Here is a 24,851-nt window from a genome sequence, read left to right on the forward strand (position 1 = left end):
CAAGCCCAGCATTCCACAGACAAGAAAACTGGTGCAGACTGGGTGACTTGCCAAGGCCACTCAGCTCATTGGTTGGGGCACTGGGACAAGAATCCAGACTTCCTGGCTCTCAGACATGGTTTTGCGGAATGAGCTCTGAAAAAATAGTAACAGTGTTAATGAATCAATTCTCAATCATATCATCTTAAAGACATTCTCTGAGCGACCTAACACGATGCAATCACCACCCATTTGCACACAGATTTTAAAATTTATGCCAGGATGGTTGTGAAAATATGTACCCCAAATACGTTTTTCTCCTTGAGTAAAGGACATTTAAAGGGAAGTACTGTACTATATTTACTCCTCAAGAGAGAAATGTGACTCAAATGTAAATTGCTGTGGATGGCAGGACTATGACAACAATCCAGATGTGAAAGGCAAACACAAGGGCGTCCTGTGGAAAATTTTGTTCTGGAATGTTTAAGCTCTTGTTTTATCTTTCATGGCATAACATTCTGACCTTTTAATATGCAAAACTGCCAAACCCATTTTACAATGCAAATTAAAAACCTGTTAATGGCGCCAAACTGTTTTTTCAAAACTGCTTTTATTTGTAGCAATTCATATGTTCATTCAACAAATAGTGATTGATTATATGAGAGCACCTGACACCAGGTACTGATGCTTATGAGCAAGACACCTTGTCAGCCATAGGAAGACTGGATGAGGCTTTATATAACTCAGGCGTATGACCAAGTCTCCCTTGTCTGACAGGCCTTATTATGAATGAGTGTGGTAGTGAGTAAGCTCTAAGACAGCCCCCAGGGATCCCAGCCTCCTGGTGCTCACACCCTTGTGAGTTCCCCTGCTCCTGAGTGTGGATGAAACCTGTGACTTCCTTCTAACCATCAGAATCCAGCAAAGACCATGGGATGTCACTTCCATGATTACACTGCACAAGGTTGTAACTGCTGTCTTGTTAGACTCTCCACTGCTTTCTTGGTTTACCTGCTTTGATGAAGGAAGTGGCCATGTTGAGGAGGTTCACGTGGAAACAAACTGAAGGTGGCCTTCAGCAGATGGACAGCTACCAAGTAAGGCCCTCAATCCATCAGCTGGAGGCAACCAAATCCCACCAAAAACCACATGATCTTGGAAAGCATGTCCTTCCTCACTCAAAGAGGAAGCCCATCCCTGGCCATCGCCTTGACTCCAGCTTTGAGACCCCAGCCCTGGCTACCATCTTGACTGCGGCCATGCAAAGATCTTGAAGCAGAGGACCTAGCTCAGCCATGACTGAATTCTTGATCCGCAGAAACCATGAGATTATAAATGTGTGTTGCCGTAAGTCACTAATTTTGCAGTTACCTTTAAATATTGTGCTTACATTTACATATTTAAAATTAATTTTTAAAAATACAATTTGTTCTAATTAATCAGTATTTAAACATTCCCTGCCCGAGTCTAATAAGACTTTAAGCTTGCATTTTACTTTTCTCTTACCTCTTGACCATCTCTTTCATGTTGTTGAAATTGTCAAATTTTAATGTGTATGATTTTTAAGTACACATCTCCCCTCTATTCTTTTTGTTTTGTTTTGTTTTTGAGACACAGATTTTGCTTCCTCACTCAGGCTGGAGTGCGGTGGTGCAATCTTGGTTCACTGCAACCTCCAACTCCCAGGTTCAAGCGATTCTCCTGCCTCAGCCTCCCAAGTAGCTGGAATTACAGGCACATGCCACCCTGCCAGCTAATTTTTGTATTTTTAGTAGAGACAAGGTTTCATCATGTTGGCCAGGCTGGTCTTGAACTCTTGATCTCAAGTCATCCACCCGCCTCAGCCTTCCACAGTGCTGGAATTACAAGCATAAGCCACCATGCCAAGCCCTCCCCTCTATTCTTAATGGTATTCTAAAAATCATTAAGCTTCATAAAGAATATTAAAGACAGTAATTTTTTTTTATGTTTTACTGGGATCATTTTTTGTTTTGTCTTGCACTCACCCCTTTTTTGAATTAAATGCTTTCTTTTTCCCAGAAGACTTCAAGGGTGGTGAGTATTCTCAGCTTCCTCGGCACATGAGCTGTGCAACTGCACAGGGCTCTGCATTCAGAGGGGTCCCACACTTATTTTAATGCTCTGTAGTTGCCATCCTGAAATTCTTAATTTTTAATTTTAATTTTAATTAATGTATTTATTTATTGAGATGGAGTTTCACTCTTGTTACCCAGACTGGAGTGCAATGGCACGATCTCGGCTCACCACAACCTCCGTCTCCCGGGTTCAAGCGACTCTCTTGCCTCAGCCTCCTGAGTAGCTGGGATTACAGGCATGCGCCACCACGCCCGGCTAATTTTTGTATTTTTAGTAGAGACGGGGTTTCTCCATGTTGGTCAGGCTGGTCGTGAACTCCCAACCTCAGGTGATCTGCCCGCCTTGGCCTCCCAGACTTCTGGGATTACAGGTGTGAGCCACTGCACCCGGCCCAAATTCTTAATCTTTCAACAAGCAGCCCCACGCTTTTATTATGCATTGGGCCCCCAAAATTATGTATACAGTGTTGTCTGAGTGTTTGCATGTTCAAGAACACTGTTATTTTGTTCTCACTCTTAATGATAGTAAACAGAATATAGAATTCTAAATTCAAAATCATCTTCCTTCATAAAAATTTAGAACTTTGTAGATAGTTCCCATTAGGAAGCTAAACCATTGAGTGCCAGTCTATTGAAACTTTCTATGTCTCCTCTGGCAATATGTAGAATTTTCACCTTAGCTTTAGCGAAGGATCCTTGGAATTCTTAGGAGGTTGAAATTATACTAGGTGATATCTGTGTGTGAACTTTCTCCCACTATTGTTGCTCACCACCTGGGGCCACAAGGAAATTCGCTTTAAAAAAATGGATTAGGGCCGGGTGCAGTGGCTCACGCCTGTAATCCCAGCACTTTGGGAGGCCAAGGCAGGTGGGTCACGAGGTCAGGAGATCGAGACCATCGTGGCTAACATGGTGAAACCCTGTCTCTATTAAAAATACAAAAAATTAGCCAGGTGTGTTGGCACGCACCTGTAGTCGCAGCTACTCAGGAGGCTGAGGCAGGAGAATTGCTTGAACCCAGGAGGCAGAGGTTGCAGTGAGCCGAGATTGCTCCACTGCACTCCAGCCTGGGCAACATATCGCGACTCCGTCTCAAAAAACAAACAAACAAACAAACAAAAAACAAACAAATGGATTAGGCCAGGTGCAGTGGCTCATGCCTGTAATCCCAACATTTTGGGAGGCTGAGACAGGAGAATCATTGAGCCCAAGAGTTCAAGACCAGCCTGGGTAAAATAGCAAGACTTCATTTCTCCAAAAAGTAAGAAAAATTAGCCAGATGTGGTGACATGTGCCTATGGTCCTAGCTACTCAGGAGGCTGAGGGAAGATTGCATGATGAGCCTAGGAGTTCAAGGCTGCAGTGAGCTTTGATCGCACCACCATATTCCAGCCTCAGAGACAGGGGAAGATCCCGTCTCAAAAAAAAAAAAAGCGATTATTTTCTATTCTCCATTAAAACAAAAAAGAAAACCTTAAAGTCTCTCTTTCTGGAATATCTATTAGATGGAAGATAGATCCAGGAAGTCCAAAGTCTCTCACCAGTGTTTTTCATATTTTCTTAGTCAGCAAGGTTTCCTTGACTTTCCCTTCCAGATTACTTCTCCAGGTATGAGTGCTCTCATCAGCCAAGAGCATTCCTCAGGAGAAGGCTGGTGTGAACTAGTTGGCATCCAACACCAAGAGAAGCTGGCCCAGCAAGGCCATCCAGATGTGGCACCAATGGCATTGCTCCAATAAGTTAACTGAGCCTTCGGTTCCTCCTCTGTGAAATAAGTGTACCTTTCCCATTGACTTGTTAGAAGGATTAAATGAAAGATTGTTGCAAAGCTCAAAGCATGCAATAAGTGTTCCATAAATGTCATTTCTTATAAAAGATGAACAGAATTTAATCACCAGCTTCTAAGTATTTCATTTCAAATGCCACCTCCTGCTGCAGCTTTCCTGATCTCCCAGGCCAGATGCAATCTCTCTCCCTCTGCAACAATACAATATGTTTACTTTGCAGTATAGTTAACAAGAGCACACAAAGGAACCATAGACAGAAATAGACTCCTAAATAGCTTATGACCCAGTAGAAAGTAGTCTACACTTTACTAATTTTCATTTCTGGAATTCCTGTAGCATAGAATACAGTGCTGGCCTATACTAACATTTATTTGAGCACCTTCTATCATAGAGCAACTTGTAATCATTCCGAATATACCTTCTGCCTGGCTAAGGCACTGGTAGCTTTGTGGTATCTCAAAACTTGGCTAGACAAATTATCTACCTTTGTCACACCAAAGATCCTGCCCACTCCAACACATGGCAGGCCAACCCTACACTTTTATTTACATTTGGCAACACTATGAAGAAAGAAATACAAAGAACTCTAAAGAGAATATTTTCCTGACTACTCATTAGCTGTATGATCCTGGGCAAGTCACTTAACCTCTCTGTGCTTCATTTTTCTCTTTGCTAAAATGAAGATGGTTTTTGGAGATATATCTCAAATCTACCCAGTCCTATCCCTCAGTCTCCCCATAAATGCATGTTACCCTTAGGATGAAATCCAAAATCTTATAAGGCAGAAAGAACAGATGGTAAGGATGAGATATTTGCGGAGCCTTTCATAAAAGTACTGTGCTTTCCCTGTTGTCGTCTGCGGGATGTTGTTGTCCACCAGTCATCCAAGATGACCTTCTTTCCACTTCTCACACATCAAGCTCCCCATCGTATATTCTCTGCCAACCTCACCACGAGGTCGCTACTGTGGTGCATCCTTTGACCCCAGTCCTTTCTGGGGAGGAGAACTACTGCTTTTCCACAAGGAGGGATCTCCTGGGACCTCCGTCTCAGGCTGTTATGGTTAGAGTCACCACAAAAACTTTAAAAGCTCATATTTGAAAACACACCAGCTTATTCTTTGTTACTCCTTGCTAAGTCTCTCTCCCAGCAAACATGTTAGAAACCAGGAAATCCTTACTTTTACATGGGATTCTAATCCACTCAGCAGATTAAAAAGAGCAATTTGGAAGTGCAGTGAGAATGCCCACTGCTTAAATGCTGAGGGAGGGCCTCTGAGTCTTTCTGGCAACCAGGAAGCGCGTAGGCTTTACGTGTAAGGCTCACTGGTGTCCACTCTAGGCGCTCAGGCCTTGTTCTTTCTTCCTTGGTTCTCAGATCTATCTGTGTTAGTGGAGGTTGCTTAATAGGTATGTGTGTGATACCTGATTTACTTAATGGTTGGCTCCTGTCCCCACGGTCAAAGATTAATGAACAATGAGGCAGACATCACAGCAATAATTAACAGTCACATAACAGTAATGCTCAGAATTCCAGGTCCCACTTCATCAGTCTCTGGGTAGTAAATAAACCCCTGATTCGTGTCATCTCATTATTTCCAAATTCCTCCTTTATCATTTTTTGGAGTGGAGGTGTGGAGGAAGCATATCAGGAACATCACCTCTCAAAGAGTTATTTATGGGTTATAGGGAACCATGAATAGTTTTCATCAGCAATGTAGAAGTTTAAAAACACTCATCACTCAAGATTGTTGCTGACTTGTTCATCAATCTTATCCCGTAGTTGGTGCGCTGGCGTTTTGAGTGATGCAGAATATTAGGGTACTTTACTATCTGAATTTGTTAGAACACTAATTTTCCCAATTTGAGAGAATTTGGCATTTTTCAAGAATTTCGCCATGTTGCTTTTGTTGGCATAGTAAAAATTTTCACCATAGCACTAGGGCTATTAGATTACAATGAATCAGCATGGCTCCAACCATAAATGTGAATTCAATCCCAGAGAGGACCGAGTCCTCAGGAACAATGGGCCAACAAAATGTTGCAAGCTCTGGAGCCACTGGTGGGCAGAGCAAGGCCTGTGAGGTCAGCAAAAGTCAAAGAGAGAAGGGCTTACAAGGAAGCTGTCTCATAGATGAGACAGAAATGGTGGTTTCCAGACAAGATGCTGATTGCAAACAACATTTTCATTCCAGCTACATTTGGGGCCTCATTCTTTAAAAGTAGTACAAATACGGCCAGGTGCGGTGGCTCACGCCTGTAATACCAGCACTTTGGGAGGCCGAGGCGGGCTGATTACCTGAGGTCAGAAAACCCTGTTTCTACTAAAAATACAAAAATTAGCCAGGGGTGGTGGTGCATGCCTATAACCCCAGCTACTAGAGAGGCAGAAGCAGGAGAACTGCTTGAACCCGGGAGCCGGAGGTTGCAGTGAGCTGAGATTGCATATTGCACTCCAGCCTTGGCAACAAGAGCGAAACTCTGTCTCAAAAAAAAACAAAAAAACAAAAAAAACAGTAGTACAAATACAACACCATTTTTTCCTGCATTGGCTAATTCTCATTTACATTTCTAGAGTAAAGTGAAATATCTATAGATTGCTAGATGTGGCCACAGAAGGCTGATGGTAAAGTACAGAAATAAAATGTAAGCATTCTTTCAGCATGGTAAACTTCCACCTAGCCAAGTCTTGAGGGACACTGGAAAAGACTTATTCTCAAAGTCTGTGATCCAGAAGTTCTGCTTCCAGTACAGTAGAATAAGGTCCAATGGGGTCTAACCCACCTGCTGATAACTATAAAGTGGCCAATATCAAGAAACCACCACCTGAAGACACTAGAGAATGAACACAAGCAAAGAGATTCAGGAAGGGAGTTAACATTTGAAATAGAGACCAGCATTTCTACAGCTTTCAGTCTGAGGGAAGGCAACTCAGGGTTCCAAGGTGGGGAGAGCTGTGGTAGAAAACCAACAGCCCTTCTGGCTTCAAGAACCAGAATGCAGAGTTCAGGGCAGCCACAACCACTGCAAAATGAGGGAGGAGTCCTGCAAAGGAGAGCCAGAGAGGGTGCCCCAAAATCTGGATATAGTCTCTCCCCAAACTTCTGCAGCTAAGGATAAAGTATCAATAATTAAACCGAGAGTTCAAGTGCCACCAAAAGACAGCATATGTAGTTAAACTCCAACCAAATGAACTGCCCGATAAACCACAAAACAAAACAATTGAACACTCCTGTGTCAGACATTGAGGACAGGAGTGCTTGTTAAAATGCAGATTCCCAGGCCCCACCCACACATCTGCAGAATTAGAATCTCTTGGGGGTACTGCCTCAAGTCTGCATTTGCAACAAGCAGCCTTGATGACTCAGGCACACTAGAGTTTCAGCCTCAATGCTCTGTGAGTTGGCACAATCCACATCTCATGCTTAGATGTTTGCCGAAACAGACTGCACTTGAGGATGTGGTGTTCTGATTTTGGCTGTCGGTTGCTGGCATCTTTGGTGCTGGCCAAGTGAAGCTAAGAGGTCATTCTGTATCACAAAGATGCTCCCTCCTTCAGATCATCACTGAAACTTTGATAAGCAAGACGCCATACAGACAGGACAGCTGTCCCTCAGCAGTCTCCTGCAGGCCAGCATGAGAGTCCAGTCCTTTCATGGTGTTGTCCTCAATGCCTGGCTTCCCTCCTCTGCCATCTTTTTCTCTCCATATCCCCTGACCCTGGTGCCCCTCCCACCCCATGGAAAACAGCATTTTCAAGTCTTGAACAGATATATGTTAAAGATCGGTTGGGACATTCCTAAGTCCTGACAGAAATATGGTAAGCTGGTTGGCATAGGAAGGTGAAATACCAGTCATTCGTGTCTGGTATCTTGGTCTCAACATTTCATCATTTACATTGCTGTGACTTCCAATTATAAAAACATTCGCAGTTAAAAACTAGGAAACAGGCCTGGTGTGGTGGCTCACACCTGTAATCCCAGCACTTTGGGAGGCCGAGGTGGGCGGATCACGAGGTCAGGAGATTGAGACCATCCTGGCTAACACAGTGAAACCCTGCCTCTACTAAAAATACAAAAATTAGCCGAGCGTGGTGGTCGGCGCCTATAGTCGCAGCTACTTGGGAGGCTGAGGCAGGAGAATGGCGTGAACCCAGGAGGCAGAGCTTGCAGTGAGCCGAGATCACGCCACTGTACTCCAGCCTGGGCGACAGAGCGAGACTCTGTCTCAAAAAAAACAAAAAACAAAAAACTAGGAAACATCCCTTAATGAACCTGATAAACAATGCACTTGTCTCCCACCCTGGTCATTGTGACTAACATTTCTATTTCTTTGAAGGAGGAGACAGGCCAGTTGTTCAGGTTTTCAGACCTGTCCTGGAGACACTGTCCAGAATCATACAATGTGGCAAACCAGCTTGAGAACTCTCAGCCTTCACATCTGTTAGCCAAGTGACCCCTCTCGCAGATGAATACAATATTTTAATTTTTAAAAAAGTAGGATTGGGTTATTCTAAATTTTCAAACAATAGGCACCTTATGGAAACCTTTTAATCTTTAAGTGAACATACAGAACATTTTTTAAGGATTAAAATACATGGTAGAATAACATTCCTTGTCCATGTCACTTACAAAACTACTTGGTAAGAATGTTTTAAATTTTTAAATCTCGGAGCGAATCTAATTAAGCCAGGCTACAGACAGCAAACAGGGAAATAAACGCTAACTAGTTCTAACTTAATATAACATTTTTAAAAATTAAGGAATTATTTTAAGAGAAAACAGCAGGAGAGATATAATGGTGCATATGAGATGGCAAGAGACAGGCAGAGCTTAATATACAGAGAGATATAGAGAAGTAGATATTCTAATTCAGTTGCCCCTTTCAACAAGTTTAAGCAAAAGGACAAATAAAAAGGGCAGTTTTGTATTGGGACTGTGTTTCTTAGTTAGGGAGAAGAGACAGACCAGTTACAGCTTTATAGCTCTATTTCCAATACTTAAATTACGGAGACTCACAACCTGCCATACATTCAACCCCTAATCTGGATCTGCACATCCACACACAGACAACAGCATAGTAAGACCTTTTAGTTATTTTCTTACCTATTTCATACTAACCAAGATTTTTCTATATTTTACAGTTTTCATTAAAATATAATGAATATATAAGGATCCAACATTTACAAAAGCATATCCAACAGGAAGAATTGTCCTTCTCCAAAGCCAACCACTGTTGACAAACCCATGTATATATTTATCCTCCTCGAAATGTCTATACATATATACGGGTGTGTGTGTGTGTTAAGTATATCTTTATACAACTTTGTAGACACACTATTCTGTATGCATGTATATATTTACATATGTGGGTGAATATATACAAGAAATATTCTGCATTTTGGTAGTTTTGTTTTCCATTAAGGATATTTCGGACATTTTCCACATTGCCATTTACAGAGATCTACCTCAGTCTTTAAGGCTGCATAGCACTCCAGCATATGAATGTAGCATAATTTAATCAGTTATATGTTTGATCTGTGACTTCTAATATTACCGTATTGCAATGAACATCTTGTAGATGTCTTTGCATATTGAAGCTGGAGTTATCTGTGGGATAGAAACTTGGAAACAAAATTGCTGTCAGTGGTGTGAAGCACTTAACAATTTTGCCATATACAGTATTGTGAAATGACTTGTCAAAGGGGTTGTACCTATTACAGCCCACCGACAGTGTATGAGAGTTCCTATTTGCCCTTAGCCTTGCTGATACATCACCCCAACTGTGCTCTCCTGCATCATGTTTTCCTGCTTTCTGCTGCGTTATTCACAAGGGTTCCCTCCAGCTATTACCCACTTTCTGCTTTCTTTATGCCTAAAAAGTTATCCATACTGGCATTATCCAATCTCTTTTCCTATTTTTTATTCTTTAAAGTTCTACTATGGAAATTCTAAACATGCATACAAGTAGAAGAAATAGCATAGACCGTACATAAGCCCCTGTGTGTCTGTCACCCAGCATCAACATAACATTCTGCTCATTTTGTCTATTTTCTGACAACTGACTTTTTCTCCTGCAGTATTTCCAGGTAAATCCTAGTTAAAATCTCAACCATGAATACTACACTATGTACCCCTAAATGTAAGGGCTTTTAAAAAAAAGTCACTATACTATTATTTCACTCAATAAAATTAATAACTCCTTAATATCATCTGATACCCAGTCCATTATAAACTCTTCTCTAATTGCTTCAAAAATGTCTTTTTGTTTTGTTCAAATAAAGATCCAAACAAGGTCCTTAAAGTTTCTCTAAGTCTTAAAGTCCTACTAACACTTTTATTTGGCAGCTTCAATTTGTTGAAGAAACTGGAATTTCTGTCCTATGGAATTTCCCACATTCTAGATTTAGCATATTAACGTGCTTTTCAATCTGTGTGTTTTTACTTATTAGATGTAGAGGCTTGATTAGATTCAGGTTCAATTTCATTTGTCTTAGGCAGTAATTCATCATAATTCAACATGGTGTGTTGGGTTCTTGCTATTGCAACACAACAGAAGCATGTCTCATTGTTCCTTTTTCAGTAATACTAAGATTGAACATCAGGTTCAGATGTCATGAACCTAAGCCACCAAATAAATGCTTCTCATCAACTTTTTATTTCATGCTTTTAGCAGCTGGATCTGTTCCTTCATTAGAGGTGGCAAAATGGTGATTTCCTAATCTTATTCCTCTCATATTTACCTACGATTCTTACATGAAGAACTTTCCCTTATCAGGGTAACTTGATACACAAAGAAGTTGGGATAAATGATTCATTTTTCCCATGAACAATTTTCAAAATATTGAATTGGTACCCTAGTAACCTCCAAAAGTGACCAATTAGTTTTTAAAATAGCATTATCATCTCATGGCTATTTTATATATTTCATGTTTCAACCCATTATTCTTTCTGATGCTCACATTTAACCCATCTTTGGCCAATGGAAACCCCTTCAAGTTAGCTCCTGGGTCCTTTTGACATGACCTTACTCTGTCTGCTGCCTTGCTTTCTGACACAAAATATTCCAGACTCATTTTGTCCTTTGCCTGCCCCCTTTTAGTGGGACAGTCTGGGTATGAGGGTGGGCCTTACTATTGAGCTGTGATTATTTCTAGGCCTTTTCAGTGAACAAAGCTATGCAATATGTATTTTTCAGAAATAAAAATAAATCATACGATTCTTTATTATATTCTTGTCTCTTCTCCTCTGCTGAAAATCTTGGCTCTTGATTCCAATGACACAAGTAAATACTTGTTTTAACACACATAAATACCCAAATGACACTACCAATATCATTGCTAAAAATAAAACTACTGAATGCAGTTTAAGATTTATTTGTGGTTGTTTGGTCTGTAGGATATATTCCATTAGCAAAGTACAGACAAAATACTAGGCTTTCAAGTCACTTGAAGTAATTCTTCTGTGGGGCTATACTACCAACTTGACAGACTGTTAAGTTTGTTTTAGTTTTAAGAGTTGACTTTTCAAAAAATGTTTATTATACAAAACATTGACAGGGCCTCAAAATAAAAGGTATGTAAGATACAGAAATAGTTGCCAACCTTATCTAGCTCCCTACCACCACTAACAAGGGGATCATTTTATTAGTTATTGGTATAACTAATTCTTCTATTGCTTTACAACAAAAGCAAATGCATACATATTGTTTCCATTTGTCTCTTCGTTATACAACAGATAGCACACCATACATTCTCTTCTGTACATTTTTCGTTTCCTATATTCTGGAGATTTCTCCAGACCAAAACTACAAAAATAGTTCGCAGTCCTTTCTACGGCTGTGTAGTATTCCATTGTATAGATATACCCTAGTTCCTCCCATCAATTCCCTATCAATGGAGATTTGGCTGGCTTCCAGTCTGTAGCTGTTAGAAACAGTGCTGTAATCAAGATCTTTGTGCATATACCATTTCATATTCTTGCAAGTGCATCTCATATGGATTCTTAGAACTGGGTCTGCCAGGTTGAAGGATATACTCATTTAATTTTGCTAGTTAACAAATACCATCCACAGGGATTTGTACTTTTTGGAGTGCCTGTTTCCCTATTGTCTCAACAGAGTGCATTGCCTAACTTGGATTTTCCCCAATCTGACAGGTAAGAAAAGGTATTTCCATTATTTTATTTTATTTTGCATTTGTCTTTTTATGCATATCCTCATATGTTTAAAGACCATTTGCATTTTATCTTCTGTGAACTGTCTGTTCATATCCTTTTGCCTATTCTTCAGGTTCTTCTCAAAGTTTAAAATTCTTCATATATAGGGCTACAATTAGCCCTCTGTGATAAATGCTGCAAATATTTTCAGCTATCCAAAAAAATCTTTTTTCTTCTCTGTCACCCAGGCTGGAGAGCAGTGGCTTACTGCATCCTCAAACTCCTGGGCTCACAGTCCTCCTACCTCAGCCTCCCAAGTAGGTGGAACCCAGCCCAGGTACTTAATTTTTTTTTTTTTTTTTTTTTTTTTGTAGAGCCAGTCCTACTAGGTTGCCCAGGTTGGTTTTGAATTCCTGGTCTCAAGCAGTCCTTCTGCCTCAGCCTCCCAAAATGCTGGGATTACAGGCATGAGCCACTCCATCTGGCTGAAAATTCTTCTATAGACTTCTCTTTTTATTGCTTCTGAATTTTCAGTCCTAGGAAAGTTTTTCTCACTGTCAGATTATACAATAATTCATCTATGTTTTCTTCTAGTTAGAAAGAGGGTTTCATTTTAAAAATTGGGTCTTTGTTCTATTCAGATTTTATCCTGTGTACCCTGTGAGAATTCGATTCAAATTTTTTTTTTTTCCAAATGGTTAACCACACTTGTCTCAACATCATTTTTAAAGCCTTTTTCTCTGAATGAGACACTTTCTTTATCAAGTACTAAATTCCTAGACTTTCTCATATTGTAAACATTATGTTATAATATTTAATAGGGTTATCCCTCCTTCCACATTGTTCTTTTCTAGGCATCTTCTGGCTATTTTTGTTTATTCTTTCCAGTACGTCTTGTTTCACTGAAATTGCGTATGGTCCTTTAAATATAAATATATATTATATATATGAATGAAGACATTTCAAAAGTGTTCTGCAAATCATATTCTAAAACCAACCTTAGGCAAGGCTTTTTTTGTTTTGGAAAATTAGAAGAAAAAAGAAGAAAACAGAAGTCATCTTAAGGGAATGCATGGACACAGGTAAAGCCATGTATGGCGGCCACAACACCCAGAGTAGCCTTCCCTAAGAACAACAGCAGCATTTACTGAACATTTGCTGAACCCACGGTCCTGTAGTTAACTATTATACAGAGACTGGTCCATACAAAAGACTCAAGAAAATATACAGCTGTCTTGTTGTGACTATCACAGGAAAATTTATTCTGTAAAATAAAAGTACACTGTGCATAACAAAGATCAAATGCTGTAATAGATTTTTAAGAAAACATTTAGCACACACTACATTTTTTTAAATGTGAGGATTGTGAACTTCCCTTCTAGCTCAATCTTCACAAAATTACATATACTATACCTCAGGGTAAAATCTAACTTTAAAAAGAGTTACAACATCTTTCAAATAAAGCAAATTCAGTCTGTAGGAAAATAAATTATCACTTGATATTCAGGTATATCTTTCTTGAATCACTTGGCACATCTGTGGCCAGAAACTCCATTCACTAAGTAAACCAAGGAACTTCTTCCTTCCAAGGGCTGGGACCAAATTTCCTGTGCAAAAACCTTCCTATATAAGTGAAACCTGTCATTCTCCCAGCAAAGGATAATTGAGATTGGACAGTGTGTAAAACAAAAATACAAAAATATTACCCAAATTATTTGTACCACATACAGGTTTGAAACCTGGCCATCCAAAATACTAACTAAAAAGACTATTATTGTTCTTAAGGTAGAGAAATCAGACAACACATCTTGGCGCTCATGTTGCTTCCTGCACTAACCTAGTTAATCTGACAAGTGAGACAAATTGTTCATTGGGAAGATGTTTATATCATGCTTCAGTATAATTTGTCTATTCTTTTGTAGGGGAGAAATGTTGAAAATAGAACATTCAGTCTTTCTGGCAGTTAACAGTGACACAACCTTACATTTCCTAACAACTACAAATTCCCTAATTAACCATTTTAAAAATGCAATAACAAAACCATTAAACCACTATTTGCTCTAGTTCACTGTTTTTATTTACATAGCTACCTTTCTCCTAGACAAGCAACGTTAGCGACAGATGCCTTCTTGATGACAATCCTATTCAATTTTTATTTATTTTTTTGGTGAAGGGTTTTCTCAGCAGCCAGTTACCACATGGAGCATTTCACAGTTTCAAAGAAGCTTTCCTCATTTTAAAACTGCAAGAAAATGCTACACTTGATGGTAGTTCCTAAAAAAATAGTTCAACCAACCTTCTAGAATTTTTGTAATATAACTTCAAGTATGTAATGATTTAATTAACACAATACTCTTAATAAACAACAACAACAAACCCAAGTGCTAGCTCATTTCTGGTGCCATGAGACATAATAGCACCACTTGTTTTTCTATTTTAGTGGTTAAAACGTATGCAATTTTAGCACCCATCTACAAAAGTTAGATGTTAATAAAAATATGGTATTACTTGGCTTACTAGGAAGTAACAGTCTTAATATCCCCTTAAGAGAAGAAATCTGTTTCATTTGCTGCATCCTGGGTCATGGAAAAGAACAGTATGAAAGGGGGAAACAACAGCCTTTTAGCTAAGGCTTTTCAGTACCTGAATCACTGAAGTCGTGTTCCTTGGAAGTGTAGAATTATACCACACATAAGAGGTTCCAAGGAGTTAGGTTGTTATACACTGTGTATGTCAGGATAGACCACATTTAAAATGCTGAACATGGCTTAGCAGCCTTAAATATAAAAAAGAGGTAAACTAGAAAAAGTAATGATAGTGATCAACTCCCGTCCTTTAACCAAAAATCTGCCTTGTCACTCCGTTTCAAAAACAAAGTGAAATATTCTAAACAACTGACAAATTTTTACATAAAAACACATTGAATTTAGATTAATATCAGTTATCAAGACACAATAAATACATGATGGGGAAGACAAAGAAAATAAAGTGCACCTTTACAGTGTAAGAGACTCAGAAATCACTTCCTAAATTGGCAATATAGATTGCAATACAAAAATAACTAGCAAAGTTAGATTAAAAAATTTTCAGCTGAAAAATTAGTTTTTCAGTACATCAGAGGGACAAATAACCTTTTATTTAAAGGTATTAAATTTAGAGACTTGTATATTTCAATTTTGTGTAGGAGAAAGGAAAGCCATTCTTCTAGAAGGCACTAACTGGTTTAAATGTGCGAGCGAATTCCTAAAGAAAACATGTGCAAAAGTATAGTCAAGAAGGCTGCCTGGTTCTATGTTGTATTCATTACTCTTCATCACAGACTATGAATTATTGCTGAACAACTGTATCAGTCACCAGGTTTTCCCATCAGAGCTTCAGTGTGTTCAGTCCACAGTGTCGCAGATCTCCTTTACTTTCTGGTTGAATTCTTCTGGTTGATCTGCATATACATAATGTCCTGCCCCAAGAATAGCCTGGATAAGGAAAAGCATTCAGACAGTTAGTGAGTAAAAGCATTTAATAAAACAGAATGATATATAAGCAAAGACACTTACTAATAAAAGTGAGAGCCACTATATTTAAATAAAACACGTGATAAAAAATAACAATAATCTATAGTAACAAGTATATCCATTAAAAGGATCTGAGAATAGAAAAATCTACTGAATCTCAATAAAATTTTAATATGCAAAAAACACTAAATTGACCACTAATAAAAGTGCCAACAGAGAAACTGAAAAAAGTGAGAGTGTGCTGCCTTGTGAGGTGGGAATTACTTGAAGTGCTACTGGACCAATCCCTCTGTCCATCTCTCCTAATGCTATGGCTCTAGGGACAGGAAAAGTCACTCAGAAAGGCAGTTCACGGTTTGGACATGAAGATGTGTGCAGGCCAAACCCTGCACCCATCACATGTGGTATCAGGTCCCCAGCTGAGGCTGCAGGTATGGATCAGATGACCTGCAACACGAGGATGACCTAAAACCTCTTTTAAGGGAGATAATAAAACGGACCTCACCTATACCTAAAAACCCAAATCAAGCCACACACTTACTATTGTCTTCACATATGAATGTGGTCGTAAGGACTGGATGCTGGTGCCAGAATTGCCATCTATGCAGGATCGGGCGCCAAAGATCACTGAAACTGGAATGTCAGGGTGCATTTTACCAATTCGCTGGAGCATTGGCCTTTTTGCCCATCCATAAGGAATAGTCATATTCTTGAAAGCTGTCTCACCACTTTAACGGCAAGGAGAAAATCATGATGTATGATTTTTGGGAATGAGTATGCACTGCACTGTCACTTCTATCAAAACACATTCATATTTAGCTTTTCCAGCACCTAAGAAAAACCTCAGCTTAAATAGAAAATAATTTACGAGACAGTGTAAGGAACAAATCTCACAGATCACTGTTAGATAAGCAAGGCTGTTGTATACTCCAGGTGATTTTTAAAAATGTTTTCTTGTAAACCAAAATGTACAACCCTAATTTTCTACCATTAAATTATTTATTGTGGAGATAGTTAAAAATATGTTTTTTCGTCCTTATTTAAACTGATGTAGAAGGTAGCTTATCCCCAGGTTCATGGCACTAGTGTTTCACCTGCAATGCCAAAACCATTACCAAGTTAAGAAGAAACTCAGACAATATATTCTTGCAAGCTCTCAGGGTAGGTCAGGTCTATCTCGCTGTCACTTCTGCTATTCTTTTTTTTTTTTTTTTTTTTTTTTTTGAGATGGAGTCTAGCTCTGTTGCCTAGGCTGGAGTGCAGCTGCACAGTCTCAGCTCACTGCAGCCTCTGCCTCCCGGGTTCAAGCAATTCTCCTGCCTCAGCCTCCTGAGTAGCTGGGATTACAGGCACGCACCACCACGCCCAGCTAATTTTTGTATTTTCAGTAGAGACGGGGTTTCACCATGTTGGTCAGGCTGGTCTTAAACTGCTGACCTTGTGATCCGCCCGCCTTGGCCTCCCAAAGTGCTGGGATTACAGGCATGAGTCACCACGCCTGGCCCCTTCTGCTATTCTTACAGAACTAGACATCATTCTAACTTGCCTTTTATGAAGAATTCAAGTCTCACTACAATAAAAGTAACAAACTAGGACTACACGAACACATGTAATCATGAAACAAGAGTACATGAAGAGTAAAACTTAGACCATGCAGGAAAATGAATGATGTTCCTGGGGCAGACCCCTAAAAAAAAACTGTTGGAAGTGTGTAGACCTAATCCACCAGACCTGACTGCCTAGCAAGTCACAAAACCTCAATCTCTTGAAGACCTTGAACCTCTAGCCTCCCTCACTCTTGGCAGAGAACCTCTAACCTACTTTATTAAAAAGACTGAGGCCACAGCTACACCTATAAATAGCTACCATGGCCTCAATCTTTTTAATAAAGTAGGTGTACATATTTTCTGCCAAAAGTGAGGGAGGAAATAAAGTAGGTGTACATATTTTCTGCCAAAAGTGAGGGAGGAAGTAAAAGGGAGGGAGGCTGTCTCTGCATTTCGCCTCTTAGCCTTTCACCCAAACCTCAGTCTTAGAAAGGATAAGATACCACTTCTCTGTCTTAAAGTGTGCTCCATGGTTCACCTATACAGAATCACCAGAGTATTTGTTAGAGATGCAGCCCAGAAATGCTAGTATTAGTCTTAGAAACAAACCTCAGGAGTCACATTTCAACAAGCACCCCCAATAATTCCAGTACACAACATAGCATGAGAACTGCAGCTCTCATCTTTGCACTCTATTCTTGATGCTTTTCCTAGAAACTCTAGGGCCTTATCATTCGGCCTCCTCCTAGCCCCCCACTAACGTCAGGCTCTGTTTTCTCCACTGGTACTTTTCACCCAACATCCACAAGTCATATTTTTAAAAAATACATTTGGCCCTCTTGCTCCCTTTGCTACTATGCCCCATTCTCTCTCTCTCCTTCTAATCACTGTCAAAATACATGCAGAATCCCTCACTTACTCCTCACCCTCTGCAGCTGCATTTCTAATGCTGACCTACAGATCTTTAGAGTTGTTCAGGAGTGCAATCATCAAATGAACTTGAAAAATACACATAGCATCTCCCATTCACTTGGGAGATTCAATACCCTTCAGTATAGTAAAGGTTCTAAGAGGATTCATAGTATAGACAACCATTTACTTTTGTTTAATCCAACACCCTTTTTTCTTTTTTTGAAAGTCATACTTAGTTTGGGAAATACTTCTTTATGTGAACTTCTTCAACTCTCAACTCAAACCATCTCTTGGAGATGCCCAAGACCAAGACTTTCTCAACATATTCATGAGAACTTTGAGGGAAGGGCGAACAACTTACTTCTTAATCCCCCATCAGAACTCAGCACAATGTTTTATACAGTGGGTACTCTAAGAATAGATGAGTAAAATAAAATGTATTAGACACTTGTCCTTTTAAATTCAGTCATTTAACTACTGATAAAAATCTTCTGGACCACTGATATATTTTAAAAAAAGGCCGGGCGCGGTGGCTCACGCCTGTAATCCCAACATTTTGGGAGGCAGAGGCAGGCAGATCACCTGGGGTCAGAAGTTCAAGACCAGCCTGACCAACATGGAGAAACCCCATCTTTACTAAAGATACAAAATAATTAGCCAGGCGTGGTGGCACATGCCTGTAATCCCAGCTACTCAGGAGGCTGAGGCAGGAGAATCGCTTGAACCCAGGACGCAGAGGTTGTGGTGAGCCAAGATCGCACCATTGCCCTCCAGCCTGGGTGACAAGAGCGAAACTCCGTCTTGAATGAATGAATGAATAAATAAATAAATAAATTGTTTTAAAAAAAATAGTCTAAAACAAACACACACACACACACAGTGAATTGAGAATCCTAACCCTCACCTTGGAGTCTGCACATTACAGTGGTAGATGTATTCTGTCACAGTATCGTCTTCGAACATTGAAGAATACTTTCGTTTGAAATCAGGCCTTAAACGCTGCACTAGACTTAAACCTATTTAACAGGAAATTTAAAAAATGCATGTTTTAAATTATAGTTAACTTATCAACTAAATATAGAAAGTTTTAGTGCTTGTCTGTGTAATGAGTGTTATGTGCACACATATACATATGTATTCAAATATATATTGTAGGTGGGAAAAAGCACACATTCTGACAGCTGTCCTCCTAAAGTTCCCCAAGGAAATATTAATATAAGAATTAAAGAGTATTGTATTTTGACTTGCAGATGTACTTTAGGGCCTCAAAAACATGTAAGTTAGAAGGCACTTTTGTAGGTAAACAAATTCTTTAAACATGGTGAGTAGCTCATACGTAAAAATTAATGTATTAACTTGTATTTCTTCCATAATTATAACACATTAACTTCTAAATGAAGTAAACTGGTATACATAATTATTTCTGTATGAAAATAAATTCAGCTTCTTCTTAGGACACTAGCAAGACTCCCTGCTAAGGTTATCCCTGGTGGCGCCCACAGCCCCACTCCAGAAAAAGCTGAGGGCACCCAGGCGTGATGGCTCACGCCTGTAATCCCAGCACTTTGGGAGACTGAGGTGGGCGGATCACAAGGTCAGGAGTTCGAGACCAGCCTGACCAACATGGTGAAACCCTGTCTCTACCAAAAATAGAAAAATTAGCCGGGCGTGGTGGCGTGCACCTGTAATCCCACCTACTCAGGAGGCTGAGGCAGGAGAATCACTTGAACCCGGGAGGTGGAGGTTACAGTGAGCCAAGATTGCGCCACTGCACTCTAACCTGGGCGACAGAGCGAGACTCCGTCTCAAAAAAAAAAAAAGAAAGAAAGAAAAGAAAAGAAAAAGCCCAGGGCAAGGCCCACAAGGGAAAGAGGATGAAGAGCAGCTTTCTTCTAGTCACACTTTTCTATTCTGAGGCCCCAGAGACTGACTGGTCTCCCTTTCTGCTACCACTACTCCATGACTGCAGCAAGGCTTTACTTCTCCACTGGCCTTCTCTTCCCATCTCTGATGAATTACACAGCTCCACCAAGAAATTCTGTCATGCAGTCGATTCTACATCACCTCCCTACCCCCAACTGCAAGCAATAATGGGAGGCTGAGGGCATGGCATTAAAGAGCCTCTCCTAGGTGTCCTCCCTTGCCCATCACTGTCTCCTAATTTCTCTTCATACTTTACTTTTCCCATAATTGTTATTTGTGTACCTGTGCTCTAGTAAAATCTATTTATATTTCAGGACTATAAAGACTAAATGAAGCTCTTAAGTAGTTTACCAGAGAAGGACCAGGCATACTAAGGAGTGGCTCTACTGGGGAGGGCTGAAAGACTGCAGGTGGGCAAAACGTGCCATCTGTGAGCACTGAGGCAGTAAAGTGTGGTCACCAATTCAACCCCCATATCCTCCTCTAAGTCCCGCAGTCCCACTGCTCTCCCAATCCAAAGAGAAGGCACTAGGGCAAGGAGGGGTCAGGGTTGGGCAGAAGGGAACAGGATTTACAGTCACCTGCATGACAGGTAATCCCACAACCTCCTCCACACCCCCATGCCTCTTCTCTTTTCTCGCTAACAGAACCCATCTTTTCTTTTTTTTTTTTTTTTTTTTTGAGACAGGGTCTTGCACTGTTGCCCAGGCTGGAGAACGGTGGCGCGATCTTGGCTCGCCAGAACCTCCACCTCCCAGGTTTGAGTAATTCTCATGCCTCAGCCTCCTCTCCTGAGTAGCTGGGATTACAGGTGTGTGCCACTATGCCTGGCTAATTTTTTTGTATTTTTAGTAGAGATGGGGTTTTGTCATGTTGGCCGGGCTTGTCTCAAACCCTGGCCTCAAGTGATCTGCCTACCTCAGCCTCCCAAAGTGCTGGGATTACAGGTGTGAGCCACAGCACCTGGTTAGAACGCATCTTTTCTATAGTATCAATTAGGCAGCAATGTGCCCAGGAAAGCAGGCCCTGGAAACAAATCATGATTGGTGCATCACAGAAATTTCTTCTTTGCTGGTGGAAGGACTAGGAGTGGGCCGAGTCATAAGCAGAGGTCAGCTGGAGCCTTCCAGAGGGGACTTTCTTCCCTGACAAAGCATTATGGAGAGAAGGACCATTTTTCGTGCTTTTCTTTCTTTTTGCTCAGGGTGCTGATTTGTGAGATGATGCTTAATGCTATGGCAGGCATCAAACCCCCGTGAGGAAAAAAGTCAAGAAAATCACAGACACAGACCCAAACCCTAACATCAATGAGCAAGCAACCAGAACAAGTGCTAAAACCTATCTCCAGATTGCTTATTAAGGAAATAATAAAAAGTCCTTCTAGTTTAAGCCTCTTGGATATTCAGTTAGTTACAACTAAAAGTACTCCAAATTCATACAAGTTGTACAGGGGAAAGGCAGAAGTTCAGAACATCATTATCTGTGACAATGAGGAAAGGAAATTCCCATGGCTATGGGGCTGAGACAGAACTGCTGAGAGTCAAATAAAAGTCAATCAGGGACTAAACATTGGTGCCTCAAAATATGACCAGAAATATGTATCAGGAGTCCCCAGAATGCTGTGGAAAAAATAACTTTCTCTTTCCAACATTCTGACATGGATAAGGGAAGAATCTGTGAGTGTGGTGGTACCTGTTATCCCCAGGGTCAATCAAATCAGGTTTTATGATCCTACCAACTGGTATCATCAATTGGCCAAACGCTCTCCAATGCTCGCCAACAGGGCAACATGCTACATTTCTCCCAGGCCCTGGACTAGCAGAGGTCCTTATATACTCCCCAAAACACTCTGCTTGCCTGGCTTTTTTTAGAGTGTTGAGGACTGACTAACCTCATCCTCAGCGTTCCCTCCTTTTCTGCTTTGCTATTTATAATGTTTACAATATAAAGACTCTCCTTTGAGGAGAAGAACCTAGTTGCATTCGTCTTTGTGCAAGACATGGTACTTATTAGAGGAAGAGGAGAAAAAGTAAGGGTTCAGGGTTTTTTTGTTTAAGATTTTGACTAACAATAGTGAATTCTGCTCTTCTGATAATTTACAAACATTTTGCTTTCCTAGAACATAAGCACTCACCAAAGGGTCCTGCAATCCTTAGGCCAGCTAAAGGGTTAAAGGGAGTCAATGCTGCTCCCAAGGCTCTGATCCAAACTGGAATTGGTCTGTCTTGATCAGCAAGGTCTGGTCGTTCAGGGAAACCCCAAGGCTCCACTAAAATGAGATGATTAACCCTGTTGGGGGAAAGAACATATTTAAGTTCATTTGGTAAAATCACCCTGACTATAAAGAGCTAACATGATTTATAAAATAAAGGTAGAATGAACCACCTTCAAAAACCTTCACGTTAAAGACTAGTGCTAAACAGGTCATATCATGCTCTTATTCTGTGTAAACTTTTGAGATTCAGTAGGATCTAAGAGGTGTATGGTAGAAAGAGGGCTTTATTTTTAATATATCTAAATGTGGATAATAAAAGATATATAGAGTATAGAACTGTGTGTTTCTTGAGAAAAAGAAAAAAGGGCATTTGTTATTTAAGTTACACTCTGGCAGATGATGTAGATCACTGGCTACTCAGAAAAATCCAATGGTTCCATGTATGTCTAGGTTGACACTGCAAAAATGGCTAAAGATCAATATCACATTCTTATAAAATAGCCTCAGATACCAACAATAGTTATCTCCTATGAATCAACCATCCTAAAAATTTAAGTGAAGTTAAGGACTTAAAGTGGGTTCAAAAGTACTTTAAATTAACTTTTCATAAACATGAGGATAACGTAATGTGGACTGAAAACACTCCCTAGTTCACGATTCTAGAATTGTTGAAAAGGAACACGTCTATCTACCTTATCCATGATATCATGCTATACTGACATTAGATTCTGTTTCCAATTCTTTCCCAATTTTCTTTTTCATTGACCAAGAGATAGAAAATCTTCAGTACAACTTCATATACAATTATTTCATCTTGTTAATCATTTTAATTTTTCTATCTTATGAAATTTCTTCCCAATGAAGGAAAACCAGAACTATCAGCAGTACTTCCACATAGCCGCATCATGCTTTAAACATCATAAAGATTCCAAACAAAGTACAAAGATCCTTCTGATACAATACAATGTTCAACTGTAACCACATCAGCCAAGAAATGCCAGCCAAAAATCTCCCAAGGATAACTCACAATGACTCTAAAGTCCCTTTCCTAAGTTATAACTGAAACAGAAAGGTAAACAAACTAAAACATGGGCACAGATGGTATTATTCCTCATATAAAATCTATTCTATTATTGTTGTCAGCATGCATAAGAATAAGTTAGTAACAGGTCCATACTGTGACTGTTTTTTTTCAGACAGAAAGCTTTAGAGCACAGCGCTCTATGGTACCTTGGAGAATACTGGGTGCAATCATCTTAGATGAGAAGGAAGCTGAGATGTACTACATGACCTGCTCCGGTATATAACATTAGTTAACACAGAACTAGGGCTGAAACCCACATTTCTCTACTCCAGCATACTAACAGATGCCGATAAGGAATTGGGCAGAAGGCTTTATTTTCTAAAAATAGGCTAATTAACATAAGACAGACATATTAGTAAAGGTAAAACTTAACCTTTATCAACTCTCAAGGCCAGTCCTAATATTATACTCCAAATTTCATAGCATTAACATATGTAGAATATAACCATAAAGATGTATGAAGATATGTGATAAATGAGTTTCATATAATTATGAAGTATGCCTTCACAGCCTAAAAATTTCATATGAGAACATTTTCTAACAGTGTATCAGAAAGAGGTTAGAAATGAGTGTTTCACTTTGTTTTTTAATGGCAAAGACTATCTCTTATATTTTGACCACCTCCTAAAATCCTTTTTATTTATTTTTTTTTTGAGATAGAGTCTCACTCTGTCGCCCAGGCTGGAGTGCAGTGACACAATCTCAGCTCACTTCAACCTCCGCCTCCCAGGTTCAAGCGATTCTCCTGCCTCAGTCTCCTGAGTAGCTGGGATTACAGGCACACACTACCACGCCTGGCTAATTTTTGTATTTTTAGTAGAGATGGGGTTTTACCACGTTGCTCAGGCTGGTCTTGAACTCCTGATCTCGTGATCTGCCCACCTTGGCCTCCCAAAGTGCTGGGATTATGGGCCTGAGCCACTGGGCCCGGCCCTAAATTCCTTTAATTATAGCCCACAATAAGATCTGGCGGAGGGGAAGGAAGAGGCCTAACAGGGGTATGAGTAGAACTAACGAGACAGCCATCTAGTTGAAAGCAGCAAAGATTCATGTTAAGAAACAGCCACTATTATTCACTATTGACTTACCTCCCAAAGAGAAAAATGAACTCTTTATTAGAACATACCCTACCCTAAACAATTGTTAAATTTTTGTCACAAATTTGTTAATGGATCTTGCTCAGTCTGCTCTAAGCTCTTTCTGACCTGCTAACCCAAAAAGAGGGAGGACAAAGGAAAACTTGACAGAAGTCTCATCTGTCTGTAAGTAAGTGACTGTTTTCACCTTAGTTCTGGCTTACCTTTTAAATATGATCTTCAAAATTTCATCCCTAGGTGAAAATGCCAGTTTAACAAATTATGCAAAGTATATATACTAAGGCAGATGGCCTTTTTGTTTCTTTTTGAAAAGGAGTGAACTGTCCCTACAATTGCTCAATTCTACTGTCCCTACAATTGCTCAATTCTATGTCTTCATAACCCAGCATGAGGCTTAGCACACGGCAGATGCTTGGTAAACATTTGGATTAATATGCTTTTCCACATTTTCTTTTGGTCCTAGTCTATTAAGGATATACAAATTTTGTAAAGTATAACCATAGCATAAGCATATCCAGCTGGATTTTTCTGGTCCCCCAGATGA

General features: G+C 39.9%; 1 protein-coding gene across 3 annotated transcripts in view; it reads right to left on the reverse strand.

The window, feature by feature from the left end:
• Positions 1-13,252: 13,252 nt before the first annotated feature.
• Positions 13,253-24,851, reverse strand: part of ABHD5 (abhydrolase domain containing 5, lysophosphatidic acid acyltransferase) — a 30,663-nt gene continuing 19,064 nt past the window's right edge. Inside the window, exons 4-7 of one of the 3 annotated variants that reach the window (XM_054550454.2) lie at positions 22,046-22,200; positions 18,893-19,004; positions 16,071-16,162; positions 13,253-15,490 (exon numbers count right to left, since the gene is read on the reverse strand). In XM_054550454.2, the coding sequence (XP_054406429.1) occupies positions 15,384-15,490; positions 16,071-16,162; positions 18,893-19,004; positions 22,046-22,200 (466 nt within the window). In that variant the 3' untranslated portion in view covers positions 13,253-15,383. 3 annotated transcript variants of the gene reach the window in all.

This window comes from Pongo abelii, chromosome 2, assembly GCF_028885655.2.
Source record: "Pongo abelii isolate AG06213 chromosome 2, NHGRI_mPonAbe1-v2.0_pri, whole genome shotgun sequence".
NCBI classification, from domain to species: Eukaryota; Metazoa; Chordata; class Mammalia; order Primates; family Hominidae; genus Pongo; species Pongo abelii.